The 26,911-nt window shown below is 45.0% G+C and overlaps 1 protein-coding gene across 2 annotated transcripts in view; it reads right to left on the bottom strand.

Moving 5' to 3' along the window:
- The window catches only part of RBPMS2 (RNA binding protein, mRNA processing factor 2), a 140,665-nt gene that overhangs the window by 59,989 nt on the left and 53,765 nt on the right, over positions 1-26,911 (bottom strand). For both annotated transcript variants that reach the window (XM_085644013.1, XM_085644014.1), the window contains exons 2-3: positions 14,397-14,474; positions 1,364-1,402 (exon numbers count right to left, since the gene is read on the bottom strand). In XM_085644013.1, the coding sequence (XP_085500139.1) occupies positions 1,364-1,402; positions 14,397-14,474 (117 nt within the window). The remainder of the gene's footprint in view (positions 1-1,363; positions 1,403-14,396; positions 14,475-26,911) is intronic.

The raw sequence follows: 26,911 nt of genomic DNA, 5'->3' as shown, positions 1-26,911 counted from the left end.
TTGGTTATGATTCAACACATGGGTGCAGGTGGAGGGGGGCAACATGGCAAGCTTTAAGCAAATGCTGGATGAATACAACACTGGGCTTTGAAATACACTTTTAGAAGTAATGTGGACCTTCCCATAGTGCCATCCCCTTCCCAAATAACATTTTGAATTCTTCAAATGCTGTGGTGGAATGTTTGTGGATACCTTACTGGTTTGAAACAGTTGACATTAATGAGAGGCCGGTTAGTAATCTGGCTATAAAAAACATAGGCGCTTTGTTGCAGGGTATTTTCTTATGCGAGATTGAGAGAATGGAATATCTCCAATTTAGAAAACATTTACAACTGACCAAGAGGTAGCATTTAACCTTAATATTAAGTCCAGTTTTGCAGTGAAGGGGTTGTGGCAGAAGCATAAAAACCCTCACGAATGAAGGTGGACAGCCACGGGAGTTAAACATACCTTTACCAACACCTTTAGCTAAAGGATTAGCTGAAGAAACTGCTCATTCCAGAGCGGAGAGTGAAACACATTGTTTTGTACATGCTCACTAGACAAAAACTATTTAAACCAGACAATAGAATTCTCATTTTAAATAACGACAGGATTGGACTAAACCAGTAGAGCAAGAGGATTTCTAGTTTAGGTCTTGTAGATTTTAAATCCGATTAAAAATGCTAATCATGGTTGATTTTACATGAACAAAATGTAAACAATTTGATCTAAAATAGATAAATGATTTTTATAATAAAATTCTGTAGGTTAGATTTTTTTTGCTAGTAATCCAGATTAAAAAACAGTTGAGGTTAGTGTTTATGTCTAATAATAGTAAAAGACTGGATTATTTGTTTTTCTGGAGAAATTCTTCAAAGTAATGCAATGCATTAACAAGCACACATTGAAAAGCACAAGCCGCTCTGTGCATTAACGGTGGTGTGCAGAAGGAGTTATTGGAGGTCAGAGGCTTCAAGGGATTAACTTTCTGTACTGCAAACAATTTCTAGTCCAAATCTGGTTTTAGAGACAAGTTACACCGTATAATAGCTGTTCTGTGCAGGCATTTTAGGACACTTGGTCAATCATTTTTTCCACTGTTAATCTTATAGTTAGGCCACCACAAGTCTTCACAAGCTTTTAGAAGGCATTAGGCCTTTTTGGGTGCCCAATTTACTGGTGGGATACAGGTTTCATGGCAGTCTTTAAATATTTGTAGATTTCCCTCTTAAAGGGTGGAAGCCAAATATCCATCTTCACTGTAAGACATATGACCCATCTCCATGAGCAGCACATTCATTGCACTCCCAGTAATTAATTCTTAAACACATACCACACATGCATAGTAAAACAATTTAGAATTTTCTCTTTTTTTAACTACCTGTTTTGAGGTAAGCTTGATTAAGGATCCTTCGTAACCCTGTTGAAAACAAAAGAAGGTTACTTAAAAATAAGACTGAACGGGGAAAGCAGAATGAAACTTCAGTTCCAAACAGTCATCTCTGGTCAGACTGGACCGCCTTGGCTGCATTTACACTATTTTAGACATGTAAGCTACAGACATTGTGTACAGTGACCTAGAAGCTTATAAAAGCTCTAGTGAGAATGCTCCACCAATGACAACTATTTGAAAAAGCCATGGCGCAGCTCTATCCAGTGTAACACAATCTAACTATTGTTCAGTCATCCAGTATAAATACGTTGAATATACAAAATTGAAGTCATGCTCTGATTTCATACACAAACTAGAATAACCATGGATATCTAGTATTTTCTAGTCCATAAATCAAAAATATCCAAAAGGGGGTAAATAGGACAACGTGTGTAAACCATGATACTGTTATTTGAACAGGATAACACTAAGTTATACTCTCGCAAGGGGTTGGCATGCCTTCAAAGTGTAGGTAATTGTAAGATTACTTTAGGACTATTTACTACAAAGTCAGTTTGGTAGATAGCCCAGAAGAATGCTCACACGTACTCAACAAAACAGGTAAATATTAAATACCACATCTATTGTTTCTAAAGTTAAAACAGTACCTTTTATTGACCATACCCAGAGTAATACATCTACCTTATCCTTCATTGCCCACTTGTATGACGTGCACCACATTTTATAAGTAAAGTGGACTTCAATTTAAATGGGAGTAGTGTTTCTAAATCCAGTGGACAGATAGCGGATCTTAGTACAGAGATAGGATTTTAGTTCTTAAAGAAGCCAGGGCACGAACTGCATTTAAAACGTAGGAAGGTAGACCAGGTCTGCCTTTGTGATTGGATGAACAGAGATGAATAGGACAGCCCGATTAAAAAAAATGTGTGTATTAAAACCTTTTCCTGGGCTCCTTTTATTACCCACTAAAATATTGATATGTGGATATAGCTTCAGAATTCGTAAGGGGCAAAGGTGAATGCGGTGCAACTTGTGACCACGATCTTTACCATTAACCCTTTAAACAGTTGCTAGCTAGCAGCCTTACTTAAAGTGAATTTCACTAGTACATCACTGTTTGAGACTAACCAGCACTAATCACCATCAGAATTAGCTTGGAGAAGCAGGCGGTTTATCCAAACTTGTATGGGAGTAGACATGAAATACATTTTGTTTCGAAACTGCAGCAGTTGGCAATTTACTTAAAGGTAGAAAAATAGTCCAGTCCAAAGCTTGGCACTCATTTACCCTAGCTTTGTGTCCAATCCTTCACATTATGCCAGTACTACATTAATCATTTGGAAATTGGACATAATGGGGATTTCTGAAGTGGGTCAGCCAAAAAAATAAGTGTAGCAAGTCCTTAGAATCCTATTTTCATGATGCTTTGTATCAACTTTTTGCAAACATTTACCTGGGAGTAGGACCTCCAATTTTATAGGTGTAAAAGTCTGGAAATTGGTAGTCCATAAAACAATGAGTCCTGTTAATTTGATATACTGCTTTGATTATGAAAATGTAGATTTAAAAAACTAGTTATTCAGGGATATAACAAAAACGATTTGTTGAATTTGAAAGAGGTAGCTAACAAACGTGTCACTGAATCCAAAGGAGGGGCCGGGAAACATTTACCCTGCTACTTTCAAGCTAATCACAAGGTCGGAACAATCATGAAGCAAAAGCAGACTAACACGTCAGTAGTTTATGCACCTGCAGGCCACCACTCAAGCGCTTCCAGCAGCTATTCTTCTATGGCAATAAAAGCAAAGCTTGGAGTCCATTACTCCCAAGTGGAAACGTGAACAGGCATATGCCTGCAAGTCTGCACGGATTACAATTGCATTTCCTAGCAATGGTTACGTGCATAGTTTGTAAAGATTCGTTCTCCCAGTGCCACAGATATTGAGCAGTGAGGGGCATATGTCGAGTGTAGGTGCCACGAGTCCGGGTTTATTCGAATGTGCCAGGCAGGTATGTTCTAGCGGACACATCTGAGGCTTTGAAAGCCAGTAGACTGGCAAAGGCTTGTAGAAAAGCCTCTTGGCAAACGCAAAAAAAAAAATACAATATCACTGCTGGATTTTATGGGCCAGCGGTTTGAGAGGTCATGTGCAAAGAGGCACACAATATTAAAAAATGTGGCATGAGGTAACAAAAAACAATTTTTCATTTCAGGCAGGGTCTAGTAATTTTAAAACAGCTGTGACTGGAGTGTGATGGTTAAGGCGCACAGCTATATTTTGGACCATGCATTCTGTGAAGACACTGAGATGGTATCTGCTCCAACAGTCCTCGGCACTGGAAATGCTTGGCTGGTATAAGGGCACTTGGTCAGTCCTAGTTCGTCTTGTAAGACTAACACAATGGATATGTATGGGGTCTTCCACGAGTCCCAGGGCAGACTGTATACTGGGCTCAGCTTTTCACAAGCAGCTTTACCACTGGCAACCTGATGTTTTCCATTACTATATAGCTCAGAGCTAAGCACCAATAAAACAACTTTAGCACTTAAAACTCAGGATAATGAAGTAGACCAGTTCATGACACTCCGAGGTAATGTGGGGTTAAAGCGTTCCAACTCAAACTTATGGGTCCAGCCAGTGATTTCACTTACAGTATTATGCGGAGGGCCGAGGTAAACTTTTTTCATAACTAGCCACTTTGACCATCACAATCATTACCATCATAACCATCATTGTAATAGTGGTGCACAGCCATGCTGTTCTTCTAGGAACGGTATTTAGTGGTGCCTCAATGGGAAAATGGACTAGTAGCTCTTTTGGTGGAGTTTAGAAAAAACTGTTTATACAGACAGGCCACCTTTTTACCCAAGTTTATTAATTACATTGTCCTTACCTCCTAGAGCTGCGTGGCATCTCGGTTCTTTTTGGTGTTTGTGAGGTCCAGCCTTCAGGTATGGTTAGCAACGGCACATTCACTCCAAGTAGCATGCTTTTTCTCAAAGCCCTTCTGCCATTTTGAGCCAAGTATTTACATGACAGGGTCACTTTTCTTCCCCCAACACTTCCAGTAGCAGCCATTTGACCTCAAGTGGCACAGGTAGGCCCGTTACCTTCCTCATGGTCTCAATTATTTCAGTCCAAACGTTTTGGATAGATGGACAGATCCAAAGCGTGTGGTAAAATGTGCCCACCCCACCACAGCCCCTGGGGCATTTGGCAGAGTCAATATGACACATCTTGAACACTCGACCTAGAGGGGTAGGACCTATGCAGTAGCTGCACCAGGTGGAACAGAGCCCTTATAGCAATCTCTGGGGCTCTGTAACACCTCGCTCCACTCCTGGTCATCTAGGGACCCCACATCTACCATACAGGGCCCTCTAAGCGAGGCAAGACAGTCTGGCATATTATTTATAATTTTCCTGTACATCAAATAAACTGCCTTCGTGGGTACAGGGTCCACTATTGTGTGCAATCTCGTGTTAACTCACAATTTTTACCTCCCCCAGGGAGTCACTATCCCACAGTGGGGTCTCTGCTGTTAGTTTCCCAACCCAGGCACCTGTTGTATGCTTTCCATGCCCGCCCTGCCTGTGTGTGGGGGTGGGAGCAAATGCTTCCAGACCGTACAGAAGCGTCTGGTAGTCCCTGCTTCCCATGACCAGGCAATCTACCCTACATGCTGGTTCCAGACGTTCCCCAAACAGTCATTCACCACCATCAACTAGAGGCCCAATAATGGGCTCAGATGTTGGGGACCGCCAGGCCCTTATCATACACCATGCTGCAGCTTTGCCAGCGAGATTCAGGCTGCCCCCCATTCCACAATAACTATCTCAAGGTGTTGATTCAGTTGAAGTAGGACTCTGGGATCCTGGAAGCTGTGTTCTGGAGAATGTAGAGCATATGTGAGAGTGTCATTTTAAAGAGAACTGCCCACCCCATCAGCAAAAGGGGCAGCATCACTTCACCCAAGTTGATTTCCTGAAACCCCGGTCGAGCTTAATACACACCCCATGGGAGGAGTGCGAGTGAGACCCCCCGTAGTCAAACTTACATCAATGTGCATCTCTTACTGTGATCCTAGATGTGTCTGCTCTTCATCCCAGAGGGGATTACTGCAGGGGTTTCTCCCTCACTCCTCCCAGGAGTCGTGTAGGAAGCTCGACCAGGGTTTCAGGAAATCAACTTGGGTAGAATGTGACATAGGTTAACCTACCCAGTAGTATCATCCTACCAATTTTAGTAAAGATTGGAGCCCTACCTCGTCCTGATGAATGCTGCAGACCCTTTGGGCCACAGGCAGAAACATGTTGATAATTAACCACTACAGTGATAGGGCAATAAGCCCCCTTTTCTCGCCATCCTTGTATGTTTAATAGATAATCCCCTATCTGAATAAATGCATTCTGGCGTTTATACAGATTTTTAGACTCTCACCTCATGGGCCACCACTTAGTTTTAGAGGTGCCTCCCTGTCTCAGGGTGTCTGCTTGCTCTCTACCAAAGCAAGTTTCTAGAGAGCAAGGACTGCAGATTAAGCATGACACCTGGTGGTGTGTGAGGACAGTCCTTCACTTTGTGTGAGGACAGTCCTTCACTTTGTGAAATGCCATCACCCTCTTCAAGAAACCAAGTTACTTGTAACTTCGGTTCTCCAGTATTGGAAACATTCCCATAGCTTGTATCATTCCCAGTCGTTGGAATGGGAGCCTCGGTAAAGAAAAACATAGCAGTAGGTACAAAAGAGAAAGAAAGGCATAGGCCTCATCTCATTTTGTAGCATATCCACCTCTTTTTGTAAAAGGGTCCAAAAAACATGTAACAACCAATCAGATTAGCCTCACCCCCCCTAGAACCTTCGTGAGAGCCCCAGAGCCTCAAATTTTTATAGCGGTTGTGTAATAGTAACCACATTTGCTGAAGGCTGAGCTTTCCCAGGGGAGGTGGGTGGGCACATGGGAATCTATGAAAGTTACCAATACTGGAGAACCAAAGTTACAGGTAAATTGTTTTTACTCCAGTATTGAAACTTTCATAGATTCCCATAGCTTGTATCAGAGTAGCTAGCAGTTAATAAACGACTTTGTGACAAATACTGAAATAACTGTATACATACTTTCATAAGTAGTAAACAGACATTGAAACGGTTAGTAAATATTACCAGATACAAAATGTGCAATAACAGAGGGATAGAAGGGAAAGCTCACTGCTTATTGGAAGAGATTCCTCAGGACTGCCTTTTCCCACTGCCGCCTCACTCCGTGTGGAAGAGTCCAAGCAAAAGTGCTTTGTGAAAGTATGGGCACTGCTCCATGTAGCTGCCCTACAAATGTCCTTGATAGGAACTCCAGCGAAGAGAGCAGCAGATGAAACTAATCTTGTGGAGTCAGCCCGTACACGTCCTAGCGGCTTACCCGCCGCTTGACGACAATAGTGAATTGCGCTGGCAATCCAACGTGAAATTCCTTGCTTTGAAAGGGGAAAACCCTTTCGAGGAGCACCAAAAGTGACAGTTGCGTAGTTTTCCTGAAATCCTTTGTGCTCTGAAGAGAAAACTTCAGACAGCTCTGGACATCCAAGGAATGAAGAGACCTTTCTGCTGGAGACGTAGGTCAAGGAAAAAAGGATTTTAGAACGACTGGTTCAAATGGAAATCCGAAGGGACCTTTGGTCGTTTTTGAACTGTAAAAAAGGTTCCTTAATCGTGAGCTTGAAGTTCTCCAACTCTCCTGGTTGACGTGAAGGCTAGCAGGAGGGCCACCTTCCATGACAGAAATTTGTGGTCCATTCTATGAATCGGCTCAAACGGAGGTCTCATGAGATGCGCAAGAACCAGGTTGAGTTGCCACATTGGAGGTGTAGGTCGAACTAGAGGGAAAACTCTAAAGATACCTTTCAGGCATTGCTTGACAATCCTTGCAGACCAGAGGAAAGGGACAGAGGCTGTTCCATATGAATCTAGAGATGGCCGCCAGGTGTACCTTGATGAAAGAATGTGCAAGGCCTGGCCAGAGATAGAATGTAGGGCAATATTTGATGAGGAGCAGAAGAGAACGGATAAAGGTTCTCAGTGGCACCACAAACAAACGTTTCCATTTTGAGCAATAGGTCCGAATTGTACTTTGTGCACGGGCTTGAGCTAAAACCTCTTTACATTCTTGAGGAATATTTAAACTCTGGAATTCTCAGTGCTCAGGAACCACGCGGTCAACTGAAGTGAGCTCGGATCCGGATGCACTACTTGGCCCTGGGACATTTTCAATAGAGAAGGAATGAGACGCAGGTGAACTGGCCGATCTTGAGAGAGTAGGAGAATCTCTGTGAACCAGAACTGGCGGGGCCACGCCGGTGCTATTAGAATCATTGTGCAGGGTTCCGTCGAGTCTGAGTAATCAGGGGAATTGGTGGAAAGGCGTAAACAAATGCACCGCACCCGGCCATCGAAAGAGCATTCCCCAACGATCCTTGATGGTGATCCCCGCTTGCATAAAACCGGCATTTCCTGTTGTCTGGGGGTCATGAACAGGTCTATGGACGGAGTGCCCCAATGTGTGAAAACTTGTGTCCTGATCCAACTCCCACTCGTGACAGACAGACTTCAAACGACTCAATGCATATGCTGTTGTGTTGAGGGTAACCAGAAGATGTTCTGCTGAGCGATTTTTGAAGAATTGCCCATTCCCAGCTCTTAGGCCTCCTTGAAAAGAAGTTGAGATCTTGTTCCACCTTGTTTGTTCACATAATGCATGGCCGTCGTGTGGTCTGTACGGACCGAGACGGTGGGGTTCCGAATCCTCGGAAGGAAAGCCTGTAAAGCCAAACGAATCGCCTTGAGCTCTAGAAGATTGATGTTGAGTGCGTTGTTCGGGTGTCCAATGACTGCTTACTAGGTCTTGAAAAACCGCTCCCCAGCCTTCCAGCAAGGCATCCGTGGTCAGTATCAAAGGAGCTGGAGCAACCTTGAAAGGGAGACCTTTCGAGATAATGCCTTTGATCGTCCACCAGTTGACCGCCTCTCTCATAAGACTAGTGACTGTCCCGTAGTCGAACGTGCCTTCCGCCTGGCGCCATTGCATGTCCAGTTCTTGTAAGGGGTGCACAGGAAGTCTGCAATGCGGAATTAAGGGAATGCAGGATGAAATCGATCCAAGGAGAGATTTGTACAGACGAAGACAAACTGTCTTCTTTGCAGTGGACTGTCAGAAAGAATCAGCCTTTTCCTCTGATGGGAAAGCTTTGCAACAAGTTGTATCCAGAAAAGACCCTAGAAACTTGACCGACCTAGATGGAAGGACTGACTTGACTTTGTTGAGCTGAAGACCCAGATTGAAAAGTTGAACGCAACTTTCGATTGCCCTTGTAGTTGCTCAAGAAGATGGAGCTTTTATCAACCAATCGTCCAGGTAGGGAAAAACCTGGAGACTTTTCTAAGAAACGCTGCAACTGGGGCCAATACCTTTGTGAATATCCGGGGAGTGGATCAGAGTCCGAAAGGCAGGACCTTGAACTGAAAGTGGCTCTTGGCTACTGTGAAGCGTAGCAATCTCCTGTGGGCTGGGTGGAGGGGAACATGGAAGTATGCGTCCTCAAGATCCAGAGTTGCCATGTAATCGCCTGGATTCAGGAGACGCAAGCTATCCGGAAGAGATACCATCTGAAACGAGAGTTTGAGATAGGTGTTAAGCTCCCTCAGGTCTAAGATAGGGCACCATTTTTCCTCTGTCTTGCGAACCAGGAAAAACCTGGAATAGAACCTCTCATTGGGATAGAGGTACTGGCTCTATCGCTCCTTTTTAGCAGTTGAGGAGCTTCGAGATGTAGATGCAGCAGATGTTTTGATTGTGTCACAAGGGTCTCTGGAAGGTGGGAGGTGTTGAAACTGGCCAAACGGATGATATTGAGGATCCACTGATCTGATATGATCTTCCAGCGGTTAAGATGGTGATATCCTGCCCCCCCCTCCCCCACTGATGTTACCAGGGGTGAAGGAACAGTAGGCAGAGCCGGGAAGCTGCTATTGGCGTTTAGAGGCATCTCTCCCCTGTCGTCCTCTTGAAGGCTGGCGAGAGAGAGAGGCCAAATGGCCTGGACGTTGAGTACTGAGGTTTGTACGACTGAAGACTGAATAGGAGGAGTAGCGCTGTTGGAATTCTCTATGTAGAAAAACCTTTTCCTCTTGCACCCCGGAAAGGCACTTTGCGGTATTGCAATGTCCCCAAGGACCTTGCTGATTTTTTTCATCTTTTTTGATGTCCTGTAGAGCATCGTCCACATGCTTCCCAAAAAGCATGTCTCGATCAAATGGCAAACCAAAGATCTTACTCTGAACTTCAGGGCAAAACCAGGTAGCCCGAAGCCAGCCTTGCCATCTTAGAACAGCTGAACCTGCCAAGGAGCGAAAAGCAGTGGTGGCAATGTCCATTGTGCAATCGATGATTTCTGAAGACTGCTCCTTCCTCCAGGATCTTCTTTGCGTCAGCCTTGGAACTATCTGGCAGTTGATCCAAAAATGGAGATAAATCGCACTACATTTGGTGATCATATCGTCCCAAAATTGCTAGTGCATTGGCAGCTCTAACAAGGAGGCTGGACATAGAGGAAAAATTCTTCCACATTGTCTAGGCACCTACCCTCCTTATCCAGTGGTGTGGTAAGGGGCGCCGATTGATTCTTTGATTTTCGTTGAGCCGCCTGCGAGATAACAGAATTTGGCTTCAGTTGACCAATCAGGCAATCAGGACTATCATCAGGAGCCTTACATATTTTCTCCATCCGCGGAAGAACAGGGATGACGGTAGCTTGAGACTGCATCACCTTGATTCCCTCACTCCATAAATGCTCCACAATTGGGATGGAACGGATGGACTTTCTGTAAGGTTCCTTAAAATCATTCCGATTGTACAATGGGAATGGGAAGGCCAAACCTCTTGGAAGCTCTGTCAATAAGATTATGGAATCCCCGGATGTCTGCTGGAGGAGAATCTATAGGATTCGGTGACGGAATAATAGTCCCATTCTGTTTCCGGATTCGGGACCTGCTCAACATTCTGATTATCTGATGAATCTTCATGCACAGTGACTATATTCTGGCGACCTTCTATTGGTTCCAGCTCCGGAGGTTGAGATAATTGAGGAGCCACTGTAGCCGAAGAATCGGTCAGAGGTGGTGGTGGTTGCATCGATTGCTGATCAGAGGTTTGAGATGGAAATCTTATAATCTAACATGATTTGTAAGTCACTAATAAGTGAAGACGGCATGACCACCATAACCTGTTGTGTTTGCTCTTGAGGTCCATCTTGTGGAGGGTATTGTTGCGCAAAGTAATAATCACCAGAATCAGAGTCATGGTATTTCACTTGGAGTTGGGTTGGACTGTACGCGGGTTGGACTGTACGCATCCCCATAAGGACATTCTTCCTCTGAATATTCCTCGTCCCAAGAGCAATGCCGGAGGTAATGGTGTCACTCTACGCAGAGATGTAATTTCCGGTGCGATTTGTCGTCTTTACAGAAATTTGAACTTTCTGTATCGTCGACTAGCTCGAAGGAATAGTCGGAGAATGCATCGTCGACGATGGGCTGATAGTCAACAGTACAGTCGACGAGCTAGTCGTCAGTACCATTGTAGAGGTGGTCATCGACAGTCGCTGTCGTCTTCGTAGTCGCCACCATAGTCCGTATCATAATAGTCGAGGTTATCAACATAGTCGACATTGTGACAGGTACCTGTAACGTCGACGAAGTAGTCAAAGCTAGACAAGCCCGTCGACTGAGCTGGAATCGACGCCTGGTGAATCTTTGATGCAGTCGTGGACGTACCCGATATTGTTGTAGTCGACAGACGGATTTTTTCAGATCTTCCCTCCTGAGGTACAGATGCTGGTTTCTTGAACTTTCGCTTTTTCAGATGGAGAGGAAATAAAAGGCCTTCTGAGTAGAAAGTACATCAGGAACTAGCCAATCCCTCTCCTTTACACATCGGTGAGGTGATTTCTTGGGACTGGGGCTGTCAGACCATCAGAGGTCTTTTGTAAGGCCTTAGTAGGAGGTTCCGTCGACGTTGAAGGGGAAGACTTACCCCTCTTTTTAGACCTCCTTGAAGATTTAGCTGTGGAGGAATCTTCACTGTCACTGGATATTACTTCCTTACGTGACTTAATCTTCTGTAACCAGGTCAAGAGACGTTCTTCCCGGTCTCTCAGAGTCTTTGTAGAGAAGGTCCTGTAGATCTTACAGTCAGTAGCCTTGTGATCTTGGTACAAGCAATAAATGCAGTCTTTATGCTTGTCCTCAATGTAAAGTCTTTTAGAACAAGTAGCACAGGCTTTCAATAAAGCTTTTTTCCTAGTCTGACATCCTGAAGATAAAGATGAAATCCAAAAGTTGTAGAGAAATGTGAGCAGAGCTCAGTGGAGACTCCCTTAGCACAACATGTGGTAGAAAATCTGAGGCTCTCAGGAAGGTTCTAGGAGTGAGGCTTATCGGATTGGTTGTTACATGTTTTTTGGTCTCCTTTACAAAAAGGTGGATATGCGAAAAAATGAGATGAGGCCAAGGCCTTGCTTTCTCTTTTGTACCTACTGCTATGTTATTTTTTTAATTTACTGAGGCTCCCATTCCGACAAGGAATGATACAAGCTATGGGAATCTATGAAAGTTCCAATACTGGAGTAACTTAGTATTCTCGAAGTTTCAGTTGGAGCAGCTTTTGTGTTTAAGTAATCTTGAATGCCTTGCAACAGAGTCACAACCATTGAAATGCAGAATACAGATACGGTTCACAAATACACACATTAGGTTAAAGGCTTATTTGTCCCGAGTATTGATCAAACTTCACAGCCAGAGAGATTCCTGAACATCTAAATAGCACTAAGTAATCCAAGGTGAAACTATATTGCTGGTACCCGCAATGGAAGGGAACAGAGCCTGTGCGTGCATAGGTAGTCTAGTGGATATCCACTAGACCTTAGGGGTCAAGATGAACACAGGTGCAAAAAGCCCAAGAGCAGTGTCGGATTGTAAAGAGTCGACACAGCTAGTTGGCTAGCCAATTAAATCACTGAAAGGATAGCGCAATGAAAAGGGGTTAAAGTCCGTCTAGTGAAATGTGCATTTGTAAGCTGTCAGACTCAAGACAGCCCATCTGTCTCAGCTTAAGGGTTTGAGGTGCTCAGATGTAGGTAAACAGGTCATGTCTATTGGTCAGCAATTTGACTCTAGTCTTATGGTAAGTGGCAAAGCAATTTTTAAAACAATGGTCAAGATCTTCGGTCTCCTTGGACTTCTTCTGGGATTACACCCAACTAAGGCAACAGGGGCAAGGAAAGCAGTTGTAATGAGTCTAGTAGCCGAGGTATAGGTTAGAGGATGATTTATTGATCTTGGTTGCAGAAAATAAATGCCCCCAAAAGGAGCAGTCTACCTGCTGCTCAGCCCATACTCTAACAAACTCAACCTCACAGGCACCCAAGCATTCCATTGCATCACCAAGCACTCCGACATTCATTACAGTACATTCATACTAGCGGAGCCAGCAGGGACAGAGCACCAGGAAACATGCGTGGTAAAATACACCAGATCTAACAAGAGCCCCAACAGTCTTCAGACTTGGTGCTCGTCAGAAGGAAGCGGGCAACCTTCAGCTCTTCACACTACTTGCTCCTGCCCATGTAGACCCCGAACAGAAAACAGCAGGACTTTACCAGTCTTTGCAAAGCTGGCATATTAAGCAGATGCCTACCACCAACCAGTGTATATCAACTTTAAAGGGCAAGCCAATCAGGAGGCGGCACAGTTTAGGGCTTGCAGAATAGCACCTTCTGCAAATCTTTCATGCAGCAGAGGGGAAGTGAAGCGGCATGGTTGTCCTGTGACCAGAATCTACCCTCCATCTCGAAAAATCCATTCCTTATAGTATAACAATCGTAATCTGGTGCACCTGTGATGTTAGTGGAGTCTTACAATAATATGTTAACTTTCATGAAGGGTTAGGCTAGTGATGCCAAGTGTGTAATGTTACATTTTATACAACAAGTTGAAACGGTGTCCTTCCCCGATTGTTTACAAGGGAAGGCCAGTTGGTCAATTAAACTATAGTCCACTGCTATCAACCAAGTAATGAGTTGTGGCAGGGCAGGTAAGACTTGCTGTACTTGTGAATAAAGGGGAGATCAGTTCACCCCCACAAAATAAGGATCACCAATATGTAGTTGGAGAGGTGGGACTGTCCCAAGGGATTAACAATCCTCAAACTGAAACCTAAAAGAAACGGGGGGTGAGGCTCTTGAATGAGAAAAAATGGTTTGATAGCAAAGGCATGGAGTTATGTCACAGGTCCGTAGTGGAAGTCTTCTGCCAGAAGAAATAAAGCAATCCACAAAACACAAGTGGTGTGAATTTTATGGTTGTAAGACGGGCTTCCTCCATATCAAACTATTCAAATTTACTTTATAGACTCACTCCGTAGCAGTTAACCAAATGGATTAATGTCCTCTTAGTTAGTACTTTGATTTCAAACCCGTTTAGGTGATCACAAAAAGATCAAAAAAATTACACATAGTTACACGCTTCAGGTTTAGTGAACTTTGAGAACACTGAAGTACAGTTTATGAATCTAGGGATTTTCCACACCCATGTCACCCACTTTAAATACTCCAATAGCCCATTGTCAGCAAAGCATTTTTTTCAACAAAATCTCACTGGAAAACTAGCCAGTAGGGTTTACATTGCAGAACTACACCAAGAACATCGAATGCAAATCGTGATCTATGGACTTTCCGCTTTTCCTTGGTGCAACTTTTACAACACTGAGTGCCTTTAATGATTGTTAAATTGGCCTGATTTGTACAATCCGCATTTCGGGTGACAAATATAGCTCACATTTTCAATATAGCACACCTGCACAATCTGTAAATCTAGGTCTTTCCAGAAACATACGCAGCATAAAACAGATGTTAGTTTTGTACATTGGCAGTGGAATGCAGTTCACCCGAGCAAAAAAGAATTTTATAGCTACCTTGAATGGTCTGAACAGTAGATACAATTCTCTTGGCTTGATGTCTATTGGAAGTCCGCTCACAAATAGTGTTCGTACCTGTAAGGGTTAAAAGCTAGACATTAGGAAAACTCATCCAGACAACCACAAAGTCAAGCATCCCAACTGAGTTACCCTTCAAACATCTGGACATTAGACTAACGGCCTTTGGCCTGGAGTAAAAGCAACCAATGATGAATTTGATCCTGGCACAGGTTGTTCACTAGACGAATTTTCACAATACTAATCGGTTAGAAATGGCTTTTCTGGTTAGCTAGGGTATGCACCCAAGCCAGGCAGAATCCACCCCTCTAGGCAGGGCAAGTAAATTACACCAAGAACCGGCACAGAGCAGGCAGGCTTCCTCAGCAGCAATGTGTATAGAGTTTGCAAAACGTTCACACCTGTACCACAATGAATGCACCACAAAAGCGACTCGAAACAGGGTTATAAAAATATCTAGTGTATTGTACATAAAACAGACCAAAATAACTTGAATCAAATAGTGCGCATATTACGTTTTTAGAGTCAAGACAATACTCATTATCCTGGCAATGCACGAACCAAAATGACATCACATCAAGGCATGAAGTGCAATAGGTTATGAAACAAAGACATGAATTATCACTACTGTGCACCGAAATGACTTGAACCATAAGGTACACTTCAAGATGTGTAGATGTAAAGGTAGTGCTTGTTATCCTGCTTACAACAAGTGCCCAATGACAAGTCACATCAATATTTTGGAAGATATGTCCACCAAAGGGAATTCTACATAGAGTTCATAACACCTGGTGCTTCAAAAGATGCAGGCGGTCGCCTTTGGGGAATTGCGGTTATATCACCTTTGTGCCGAGAAGGCACCTGTGAGCAATTAATTACGGCCCCCAGGACCAGGAAGGCAATGAGGCAACTAGGCAGAACACGAGAAGTCCAGAAGGATTAGTCAATGGGACTGAGAAAGCGAATACAGCCACTAGGCACCAACATACCCCCCATATGTGCCAAGGGGCGGGCGGGGGGGGGGGGGGGGGGGGTGGTCAGGGGGGGTAGGAACGCCTGAGGTCACCTCAGGGACACTTTGCCGGCTCCCCACACTACACCGAGAACGGCAACTGCCTGTGAAGATGCGTGCAGCTGCTAGCCAAGCATCTCCGTCAGGAAGGGACATGCCACCCGCAAAGGAGCGAGGGACGGCAGTGTCCCTGTTGCAGCCACACAGTACCTTTTACTTTGGGTGATCCGGGCCATGATGGTTCCCTGTCCTGGGCCACACAAGGTGATTCTTCACCGCTGGTGGGAGCAGGTGACACCATACTTGTTGATCAGGCGAGCCGGTCTGTGCTTGCCTTGAGGCACTCTAGTAGGTCCCTGATTTGACCCTGGGGGTAGTGGGAGTGCATGAACAGACAGGAGAACTCAAATGGGAGCCTGCTTTGCCCCAGGGGTAATGGGCCATGTGCCAACAGCTGGCTAGACACCAGAGCTTGCGCTGATTTTGGGAGGAAGATAAAGTGCTCACCAGGGGCTAAATGAAACCGCAGCACAGTCGGCAATCGCTGACTTCATGGCATATGGTGCGCTTCAACCCGCACAGATTCAAGGCCAGGAGTAGGACATTGCTCCCAACACACTGGGGCTCCTCGGAGAACATTTGGGCAAAAAGGAGAATAGCAGGCCAGCACATCGGGCAGATAGCTTGATGGCAGTTTCTCCTGAAGGCCCAGCAGTCCTCTGGCAAAGTGCAATAAATAAAAGAAGCACCACGGCACAGCAAGGCAACTAGCAGAAAAGCAGTACAGTAGAATCCTTTGAGCAGCACAGCAGTTAGCAGGGCAATAGAAAAGCAGTGCAGATAAGTTTTCAGCAGCGCAACTGTCCTCCTGACCGAGGCTCAGTTCCAGATTCAAAGTGCTCTGAAAACATAGCGTCAGAGCCCTTGTACTTCTACTCATTTGTCTTTGTTCAAGGAGGAACTTCAAAGGAAACCTTAGACATGCACAACACCCCCTTTAAACACCATCCCAGGCTCCTGACATCAGTAGGTGTTAAATTAGCCCTTTCTGGGAGGGCAGGATCCAGCCTATACGAATGCAAGTGCACCCTGCCAACCCCTCGCTCTACCAGCCCAGGAAGACTATCAGTATGCAGATGTAACCCTGTCACACCCTGCCCTTCCGGTGTGATGGCCTGTCTGGAAAGAATGCACAAAGTATAACTGTCACTCAGCCCTTGACATGCATTGAAGTCAGGCTGCAAAGTACATAGTTATAAGCACCGTGAAATGCCCATTTACTTAAAGTAGCATTTCTAAAATCGTAACAAATCCAACTACACGAGTAATCAGGATTTCTCACTACCATTCTAAACAGGACAAGGCTACTCCTTTCAGATCAGGAGTAACCACTTAACCATATACAAGGGAATTCTCAAAGCTAGCAGTAGACCTCACAGTACTGAGAAACCAAATAGGTAGTCACTACCAGGACCTGCCACACAATAAATGCACATGTCCAACCTTTCACTTACACATCACCTTGCCCATAGGACTACTTTAGGGATGACCTATGTGTAGTAAAAGGGGAGTTTAAGGGTTGGCAAGTAGTTTTAAGTGGTAAGTAAATGTGGCATATTGCAATCTGACTGCAGTGGCACCCCGAGACCGTTTCAAAGGCTGCATCTGTGGGTGGAGCAAGCAGCGTAGCAGGCCCACCTGTAGCATTTAATTTACAGGCCCTGGGCATATGGGAGACCCTTGTACAAGGGACTTATGAGTAAATTAAATGCTACACAGGTGTAAACCAATCATTCCATGCTTAACGGGGAGAGCACATGCACTTTTGCACTGATGAGCAGTGGTAAAGTGCCCAAGTTCTAAAGCCAACAAAGAGGGTCAGAAAAATAGGAAGGTAGCAACCCTGCAAAAAGGGACAAGTATAACAGTCTCAAAATGTAATCCTTACCTCAAATAATCCCTCTTTATAGATCCATTTATTAGTGAATTAAAAAATTGTAAAGTAGTTGCATACCCCCAGATACTTCTAGTATCCTTGCTTTGTCAATCATGGTTGTATTTCAAAAAGCAAAGCTTCTCTTGCCCAGGTCTGTAATAACCTTTTGTTTTCAAAGAATTTCATTTTAATAAAAGACTAAAATAGTGTGGATAACGTGCAAAGTCAACCTAAACACTAAAGTGTATGTATATTAATATACAGATACACATGCATATAACCTTTATAACAAAACTGAAGGAAAAGTAATGAACGCATTATGGTTATGATTTAAGAAAGTAGAAAGTGTAGAAAGCTGTACAGGAAGATGGGACAGAGGGTGGCGGGGATGGATTAAAGTGTTAAAAATAGAATGTAAGCAAGTATGCACTACTACTAAAAGCGACAAGACACTCTGGGAGTATCTGTGTGCTCTATACCATAATTCATAGTATGGTTGGTTGTGTGACAGGAGCTATGGTTGCGGAGAAACTTATGGGGTTGCAGAAGGGATGTATGGGTGTGGATTAACGTGCTGTAGGATAGAGAGGCAGGTTACATGCCAAAGGTTTTGCATTTCTGGGTGTACAAGTCCAGTTGGTTCCATAATTTGAGACCCTTTGTATTATGAAGATTTAAAGGTAGGCATTCATGTAATTGGATACAAACAGTTAGAAGGTCTAGGAGGAAAAGGTTGTGATGGTTGAAGTCCAGGGGAGGGCCCAGTGGATGGGGGAGAAAGTCCATGGACCTAAATTACCAGTAATAGGATGTAGGGGAAAGGATGTATGAAAGACCAAGTTTATGGTATTTCCAGTTTGTGACCAGAAGAGTGTTACATGCAACGGAAAGGCACCTGATCAAGGGAGCCTGTTTCAGCATTGCAATTCCTTCATTCATCAGAACTTTTAAGGCCCGTTTTGAAGAGGTTTTCCGCAGGTCAAAAATATTCTCCGTAGAGTCCACATCTTACTTTGTATTCGTACTGGGGAGATTTTTTTGGGGGGCAATTGAAGCAGACCACAGTTTGTTGGAGATAGAAAGAGCATAGGATAGAGGGGTAGAATGATCCAATTAGTTTGCATAGAGTTGCTCAAGTTTGTTACGGTGAGTAATGTTTGCAGTTCTGTAGGTTTTTAGCTGCTACATTGGTTTACGGAGTGTTTGATAAGGGACTAGTTCAAAGGGGAGCGGATCATCAAGTTTGCCTACAGCCACTTCCAATTTCAGGAAGTTATAGAAGTTTTAGGTAGTGTATTCTTTGCACAGAAAAGCAGTTTGGTCGTCAAGGAAACATTTGCTGATCTGCAGACTAGCTGGGCTGCAACTGTTTGGGAACACTGTACGGAGCTTAGGTCTTTAAAAAGTAAGATACCTTTATTGGCCCAGTCAGCCCACATTTGAGGGGAACCTTTGATCCAAATTATCGCGTAACCCCCAGTGAAGCGTAATCAAAGTAGTTGATTCAATTCTTCAGTTTGTTTTAATCCAGTGTTTTGAGAGCCAGAATGGCATCTCAAGATGCAATGAGTTGAATTTATTTTCTTTGTCAGGTCAGAGACTAGGGAATAGGGTTTAGCAAGGTCGTCTTCAATTAGGGCCCATAATGTGGAGTCAGAATAGTTTAGACAAAGGCAGTACATCGCTTGTCTGTACAAAAACAGTTTGGTAGGTAAGGACATTAGGCAGACATTAACTGGTCAAATGGGTTGTTGAATCTGAAAGAGTTGTAGAGTGGGCATTATAGTGATAAGGCATACAAGAGTATGCATCAGGTTGATGCACTCCAATCTACCCCTGCCAGGTCATGAATTTGAGAGATCATGGTGACGAAATTTAAGGTAATGTAGTCATCCTCGTGTTTGTCATAATGAGGCCAAGCACTCTGAAAGGATGAACAGTGTGCTGAACGGATGGTAGAGGACAAATAAAGGGCATTTGTTGGATTCCAACACAAAATCCTTTTTAGCTAAAATAAGGTGGCTGTCTGGTAGCCATCCCATTATTAAAGGCATGGAGACATTGATCAAGGGTGAGGAATCAAATCTCAAGGAGAGTGAGCTGGTTGCCTGAAGACAAGTGTAAAGAACTTCAGGTTGATGGATCACAAAACAGAGCCCCAGAACATGGCAAGTGATCAATAAGCAGGTATTGAACATTATGGAAGCTATCTGCAAGAAAAATACCAGAAGAGAATAGAAGGCTTTGTCAGACACGATACTTGTGTCTGCCTATAACCTGGGTTCAAGATTAATATAGCTGAAACTCGCATTTAAAGCTAGGGTGTGGTGGTCCAAAACAGTTTGTTTTATAAAGTGCATGGCTGCCCGAAGGTTTCCCCACATTTGTGAGCAATGTTGTGAGTTCTATGATCATAAGTAAATTAACAGGGGAACAGCCAAGTCTATGTTTCTGAAAGATTTCGTCCGGCAGTGCGAGGTCGAGTGGAAGGGTATTCCACAGCCTCTGTACCAGATGGGCAAATGATCTGCCTCCCCATCTTGCTCTTTTAGCTCTGGTTGTCCTAAAGAGCTGTAGTTGGGAGCATCAAAGGTGTCTGTCTGGTCGGAGTGTACCTAGGAGATCAGTTGTCTAATCTTTAGTGGGCTTTTTTATAGAGATGTCCTGACTGCAAAGATATGGGAGTAGTTTTAAAACCACTGGTGATTAGTGCTATGCCGCACAGCATTCTGCCACTAGTAGAGAAAGCCCCTATTCCACTGCCTACATCAGCATCCACAGTTCTAAAATTGCCTCTGCAGTCTGCGTAGGCCAGCTGAGCAAGCCCGTCTATCTGCAGCAGAATGGAATGCAATGATGCACCAGGGTTCTCAACGAAGTGCTTATATGGCACTGAATACAAAGCGACAAAAACCAGCCCACATTGCAGAGAAGCTTAAGAGCCCTCCACCTACTTTGACATGAGCAAGCTGTTAGGAAAAGCAAGAAACGCTTAGGACAAAAACAGCCAATTTAACATTGCATAAAATCTGGCATTGTATTAATCTGACAAAGCATATTAGTTTCAGAACTCAGTTAAAGGTGAGATGGGACTATGCATTCTTGAAATTCCGGGTATACAACCAAAGTGTGCTATTTTGCTTTGGAAATTCAGAATACGATAAGCCTTTAGCCAATAGCAGGAACGAAAATGCATTTAACATTTTCATTGGAAGGAGTAGGTTTGGTGTGGCGGGGCAATAGCATACGAAATTTGTTTTTGTATGTGGAACGTATTTTTCTTTGGCATTGCAGGGGTATGAATAGATTATCCTAGAAACAGCTGCCATAGGAACTGCGAAAAACAAGCTTTTGAAATGCAAAAGGTCCCGCATTCGAGAGAGTTAATGGTATTGGCATTGTAAAGGACAATGCATTTTATCGGAGTTTGTTTTTAAAACAAAAAAGCATGGTCATTTACAAAGCCAATAGGTTAAATTCTCGCAGATGCAAGACCCACTGCATTGCTTCCTGTTGAAGCGTAAGAGGGAGCCAACGGGGATTAGGAATTCGCTGCAGTGAGCCGCGCCGATTAAAAAGGTGCAGCTCGCCAAAGTCTATTTTATCAATATTGTAAGATTCTGGTAGGCAGCGCAGTATGCCACGTGTGTTGCGCTGTAGGAGAAAATCATTTAAGAAAATACTGCTGACAGACTAAACAAAACATGTGTAACTACACAAGTAAAAGGGCCAGTCCTCATGGGCGGTTACAGATGTAAACAAGGCGGTACCAAGGAAGGAGTAGCAAACCTATTAACCAATCAGAAGCCAACATTTCCAAAGAACAATGACCAGCAAATAAAAAAATATGGGCAGTGTGGCCGGAGCTTCAAGTCCATACCCAAATACAACGTGCCTCGCAGAGCAGTGCATGCACTGCCCAGGCTCGACCTAAACAGAAAAGCAAGGAGTGTACTCTAGGGCGGACTAATTCAGTTGCCACCTTTTATGCAAACCCATACCTTCCATTGAGCCGGGGTAATATGGTATGGAGCCTGGAGTGTCCGCTATCTCTGCCTTTAAAACGATCAAGCATAACAAGTCTATTAGCTAGCAGGTGTTTAAAGGCATGTCATTTGGCATATAGTACTACGTTGACAGAATTACCTGCTGAGAATGTGCACCATATCTTGGTACAAGAACAAGCCAAAAAAAGCTCGGGAATGTTGTGGCAATATTTAATTGTGTCGGGCATTGGCTTGGCAGTTCGGGCTGGACTGTTCCCATGAGGCACAGGGTCAGACTGATTTGCATATGGCCATGTCTGAACTGGGGTGGCAGAGTGGGCTAAAGAACGGTGATGGAGTAAACCCAGATCAGTTGACTGGGGGCGAGTGCTTGCAATGTTCAACACTCCGTCCTTCATTTCCTTTGGTTTTGGCATTGAGGATAGCCACTCAAAGTAGGTTTCTTTAGAAACACCCCTCCCTGCAATTTATTACTTCAGCTCGAGGGGGCGTCATCTGAAGGTCTTAAAAGGCATGCTTTTTTCCAGTTCACTGTGGTACTGGAGAAAGATGGATGCAATAGCACTTAATAGACTTACCCCCAATGGAAAACGTTACAAATGCTTCTGTACATACCTTCCAAAAACGAAACTACTTCAAATTATCTTTATAAACCAGTGTTATTGGTTTTCTAATACACAAGTACACCAGCTGAAATACATTGCACCCCCACCCATACCTCATTCCTCAAGTGTCTAATGGTGGGCATTCAGCATTAGGGTTGTGCCTCCAGGTAGGTTAATCAGGCCAGAGTGTTCCACCATCTGCCACATTTCTTGTGGTATTTGTGGGGACAGCCTCTGGCTAGAGGTGGTTCCTCATCAGAACACCAGTCCTATCCGAGCCTCCATTCGCAGAGCATTGGTGAGCTCTGGGATTTCCATCTGTGTGCAAAGTATCTTTTGGCCACCATTGTTGTCTGGCCCACGATTGTGTGATCTCCGAGCACTTCCAACATCCTCCACAAGACCCCAGTATCGCCATTGGGTGACAGCTCAACGGGTCTCAAAAACGTGGGAGAGTTTTGGCCATCGTCTCCAATAGTGTGCCACGCGGAGACACTGCCATACCATATATAAGAAAAATCAGCCGCTGGGATGGGTGCATCTGGGTTCAAGGAGTATGCCTGTGTGCCATACAGGCCACAGTGCGAGATGTATCATATGTAAACAGTGTATTTGGATTAACTGCAGGCTTGCAGAAATAGCAATTTCACGGGGCCATACATGCCATGCAATTCAGGGTCTTCTAGGGTACTGACCCATGGCTCTCACCTGTGCCAAAGGCTCAAGCAGGGGCATTACAAACCAGGGAGCGGTAAACCCATTAAGAAGCCACCACTTCCCATTAATAGCTTTGCCTCCAGCGGGCTTCATTCAGGTAGATAGGCAAGTGCCGCTTGGTACCTCACAAGAGCAGGTCAAAGTTGGGAAGATTTAGGATATTGGGTGTGTAATAGTTTGAAGTTAAGCTGCAGCTCTAGAAACCAGTTTGTGATCTGCCTTAAATGTCTCCCAGTGTAGTGACCCGGAAATGGGACATAATCCGCAAGCCCTCCAGTGGAGTTCTGCAACACTTCTAGCAGCCTCTCCAGAGGAGAGAGTGTTGTCAGTTTTGTCCTGCCCATTGCTAGATGGCTTGCAAGTGGTTGTGTATAAGGAACTAGGCTATAAGACATTAGTGGTAGCTTATGGTGTGCAGGGGTCCCAACATGGAGAGCAACGGACGAGTGCTTGAAAATCCTCAAGGTCTATACTGCAAAGGGTTTTGACTGAGGCGAATGTAGGAGTGTTCATCTCCCCTCCCCTCCCCTCCCCCCCAAAGTACCATGCCTGCCAAGCAGCGCACAGTCGCAGAGAGTCCATCCATGAGACAAGCACCTTGAACTTAGCCAGGTGATGTTGGGGTCCTGATAATTTGGTCTGGGTTGGGGTTGACATTAAAGTCACCACCAATCAGTAATCCTGGGTGGCATTTCCAAAAAATGTGTCAGTTTGAGGGTCTGCCTCTGTAGCTGGGGAGGTACATAATTGAATGGAAACCATACAACATCCTTTAAGTGTCCCAGCCACCCCATTATAATGGCCTTGTGGGTCACTGATTATTTGTGTGACCACCAGTGGGAAGTGCTTGTGGAGTAGTATAGCAACCCCTCTGGATCCCCTACTAAAGCCCGCATGAAAGACCCCCATCATAACCAGATCTATACAGGAATAGGTAGTTGGAGCCCAATTAGTTATCTTGCAACAATGCCAAGGAAGGGCTGTTTGACAAAGCGAAAGACAGTGTTTAATGCGATCCAAGAGGCTGTTAACATTCCAAGATTAGTTGAATCACCCATGGAGGTTGTGGGCGAGCATGGCCAGTCGCCTTGGGATCAGTGCCAAGACGTGGCGCATAGTCATAGGTGCGTAGGAAGATTACTCTGCAACAAATTAGAACGTGGAACAATTCCGTAGACTCACCCCCACACATTAGCTCCCCACACTACCACCATAGAAATATCTACCACCCTGAAACTCAAATATAGCAATACATTGTGGTATTAGAGGTGGACCGCCTGTGCAGGATTGCATGCCTATTGCCGTTGGACACTCCTTGTATACGGCGGGCAAGTGGGCTCCTAAAAGGTCTAAGGATTTGCCAACACCATGGTCCATCAGTGAGGACCTGTACCCACCAGATGCAGCTGTTTGAGGGGTTCCTGGAGCCATGCATAGTGCCAAAAGCTGCAATACTGCTCCTCCTGTTTGGGAGAGACCATGCCCCTTGTCATAATTCAGGAGTGTACTTACATGGTTCAAGTTTCCTCTAGGATATTAGCCTCTGGCATGGTTTAGGCAATTTAGAATTATTGGCTTTCTGCAGAGGGGCTGCCCCGTTGGCCAAACCTGGAGGGTCAACGCATCAGAGTTCTGTTTTTGTGGTCCTTTTCCAAGACTCATGCATTTCAGAAAAGAGCAGGATTGATACACCACCTTCATCTTTGCCCGAAAATGAAACAAACTAACATTTCTTTCCATTTCATTTTGACTCCAAACCATTTACGATGTTTCCGGATTGTCTGTGTAATCAGGAAAGATCATAATGTGTCAACTGGAATAAATTTCCAGTGGGTGCATGCCACCGACAAGATGCTGTCTCGATCCAGATAGATAAATCCTATGCTAACAAAGGGGGCACCCTGCGAAGGGTGCTGCACAAGGGCCCAGTCTACAATGAACCATTGAGAAAGGACTCCCTCCTGGACTTGATCTGGTTCTCTATGAAAGTCTCTAGGGGGGAGGAGGGGGGGGGGGGGGGGAGGAGGAGGGAAGGAGGTGGGTTTGGTGCCCTCCGAGAGCCCCACAAATCAGATAGTCTACATCGGTTTTCTGCATCTTCTGCTCTGGCTTCCAGGGAATGGGCAGTGGAGATCAGTCTCCCCATTCACCTTAAGGTTGCCAGATACACTGGGTGGAAATCCACCCCTCTACCTCTGATCCTCCCAGCCATATTACAAAGGTACTGGGCAAAGGAGGGCAACGTCCACTTCTACCTCAATTCTTTTTTGACTGCCACTTGTAAGATTTGGATAGCTTTCAGGATTTGCACATCATTAGCTGCAAGGGGTTTCAAAATCTGGGGCAGGTCTCTGCATTTTGCTTTGCAAACTGAGGAGCTAGTGGTATACTTATCAATTTAGGTTGAGTGCATTGGAGGGGCCTGGTCTTTCCAAATTCCCACTCCAGATAGAGCAGGCCATGGGTCAGTGTGTTACTGAAGTACCTGCACCCGCTCGGGTGGTAGGAGCCACTGTGCTTTTGTTCCGATGGTGGGGCAGGTCTTAACCATGTGGTCTTGTACCAGTCCACCTGCAAACATTCCTACCGGTATTGAGGGGGAGGTTGGTGGTGAGTGATAATGGCAGCACCCGCAGATGTTTTAGATGGAGGTGGCCTGTGGGCACTCTCCAGGCCCACTTCAGAGAGGCTGAGGAGGTAGCAGAGACAGCCAGGGGCCTGGACACTACCATTGCTGGTTTCATGAGACGCTTGTCAACGATGCGTGCTCAGCCAAGGGCCACCTGCAGGGGTGCAGGACCTCTGGTCATCCCAGTCACTCCACCTCTGGGGGAGAGGGGTAGCTGGGGAGAGAAGGGAGCAGAACCACTTCAAATGTAGCCCCTAAAATGCGGAGGTTATTGCGTCTAGCCCTGTTCTCTAAATCGATCAATTTCAATTGCACATCTTCTATGGGACAACAGGGATGCTGTTACTTCTTCTGGTTTCAGTCTCACCAACCCGTGTTGCTATTTCAGCACAAGACTTAGAAACCCTTTGCATTGCGTTCTGTAACCGCTTACAAGCACTCTGGGCACGGTTGCTCTCTGCCTGGGTTTCGGCTCTATGGGCCATTATAAGATCGTAAATAGTAGTGAGCGTGATGTCCCCCGATCTTAAATTATTGCCAGCATTCCCAACAGAAATGGTCTCGGCCACATTAGCCACATTAGAAGAAATAGTATCTATATTTGGAGAGTGCTGATAATCCCAAGACAATGAAACAGATTCCAGTTGTTTGTTCACCACTAGAGTTCTTTTATTGCGGACCACCCGTTCCTCAGTTGTGGCAAAGCCCGACTGGTCTGAATTCCCTTCATCCTCGTCTGGGTTGGAGACTTCCAGCCATTCTTTGGCTAAGCTTTCCACCAAAGAGTGCTCAGACAAATAAAAAAAAAAATCGTCAGTGTTAGAGACTTCATCAGGAATATCCAAATTATCAGGAACCTCCAGATTTTCGTGAAGGCTGCTAGCCGCCCTATTCATGCTGTGATCCATGTTGTGGTTTGCTGCTCTCATGTCTGTTGTGAGCATCAGCTCCTACCGAGATGAGCCTGGTGTAGACAGTAGCTCTCGTGACTGCATAGATTCATCTGGTATGCCTACAGGTCCCAGAGTGCATTGTTTTAACGGATGATCACTAAGGTTTACAGGAGCGGTTTAGATACACGAAAGATCCAATCCTAAACCCACCGCCTCCTCCAGACCCTGGAGTCCCCCCAACATTGACGGAGACAGAGATTGACCAAGTCAAAGGGGGAGTTATGGACTCACCAGCAATGCCTTCCGAATCAGCCTCCAGCTCACTACTCGCCCCACTGCCTCCCTCCACAGGTACAGCCCCTGGCTCAAGCGCCTGTCCTTTCCGAGGAGCCCGCGAGAAGATTGCCGGTACCATTGCGAAAGCGCTTTGCGTGTTCATCTTTGCCTTTGCTGAGTCTCCGAGCGATGTTGTATTAGCGTCCGTACCCTGGGATGGCATGATCTGTGTTAGTGAGCCCTTTCGAATTGCCGGGCTGGTGCTCTTAATGCTTTGTTTACTAGTTATCTTTGCTCCCGCCACGGCCGTGGCGTTCCTAGCTTTGACAGGGGTCCCGGCCGGCAGTGTAGATCCTTTCCCCCGTTGCGCTCGAGAAGCAGCCTTCGACGCCATCATCGGCCAAATGAAAGTGCACCAC

This window comes from Triturus cristatus, chromosome 3_1 (assembly GCF_964204655.1).
Source record: "Triturus cristatus chromosome 3_1, aTriCri1.1, whole genome shotgun sequence".
NCBI classification, from domain to species: Eukaryota; Metazoa; Chordata; class Amphibia; order Caudata; family Salamandridae; genus Triturus; species Triturus cristatus.
This window is presented reverse-complemented; position numbering and strand designations above follow the sequence as displayed.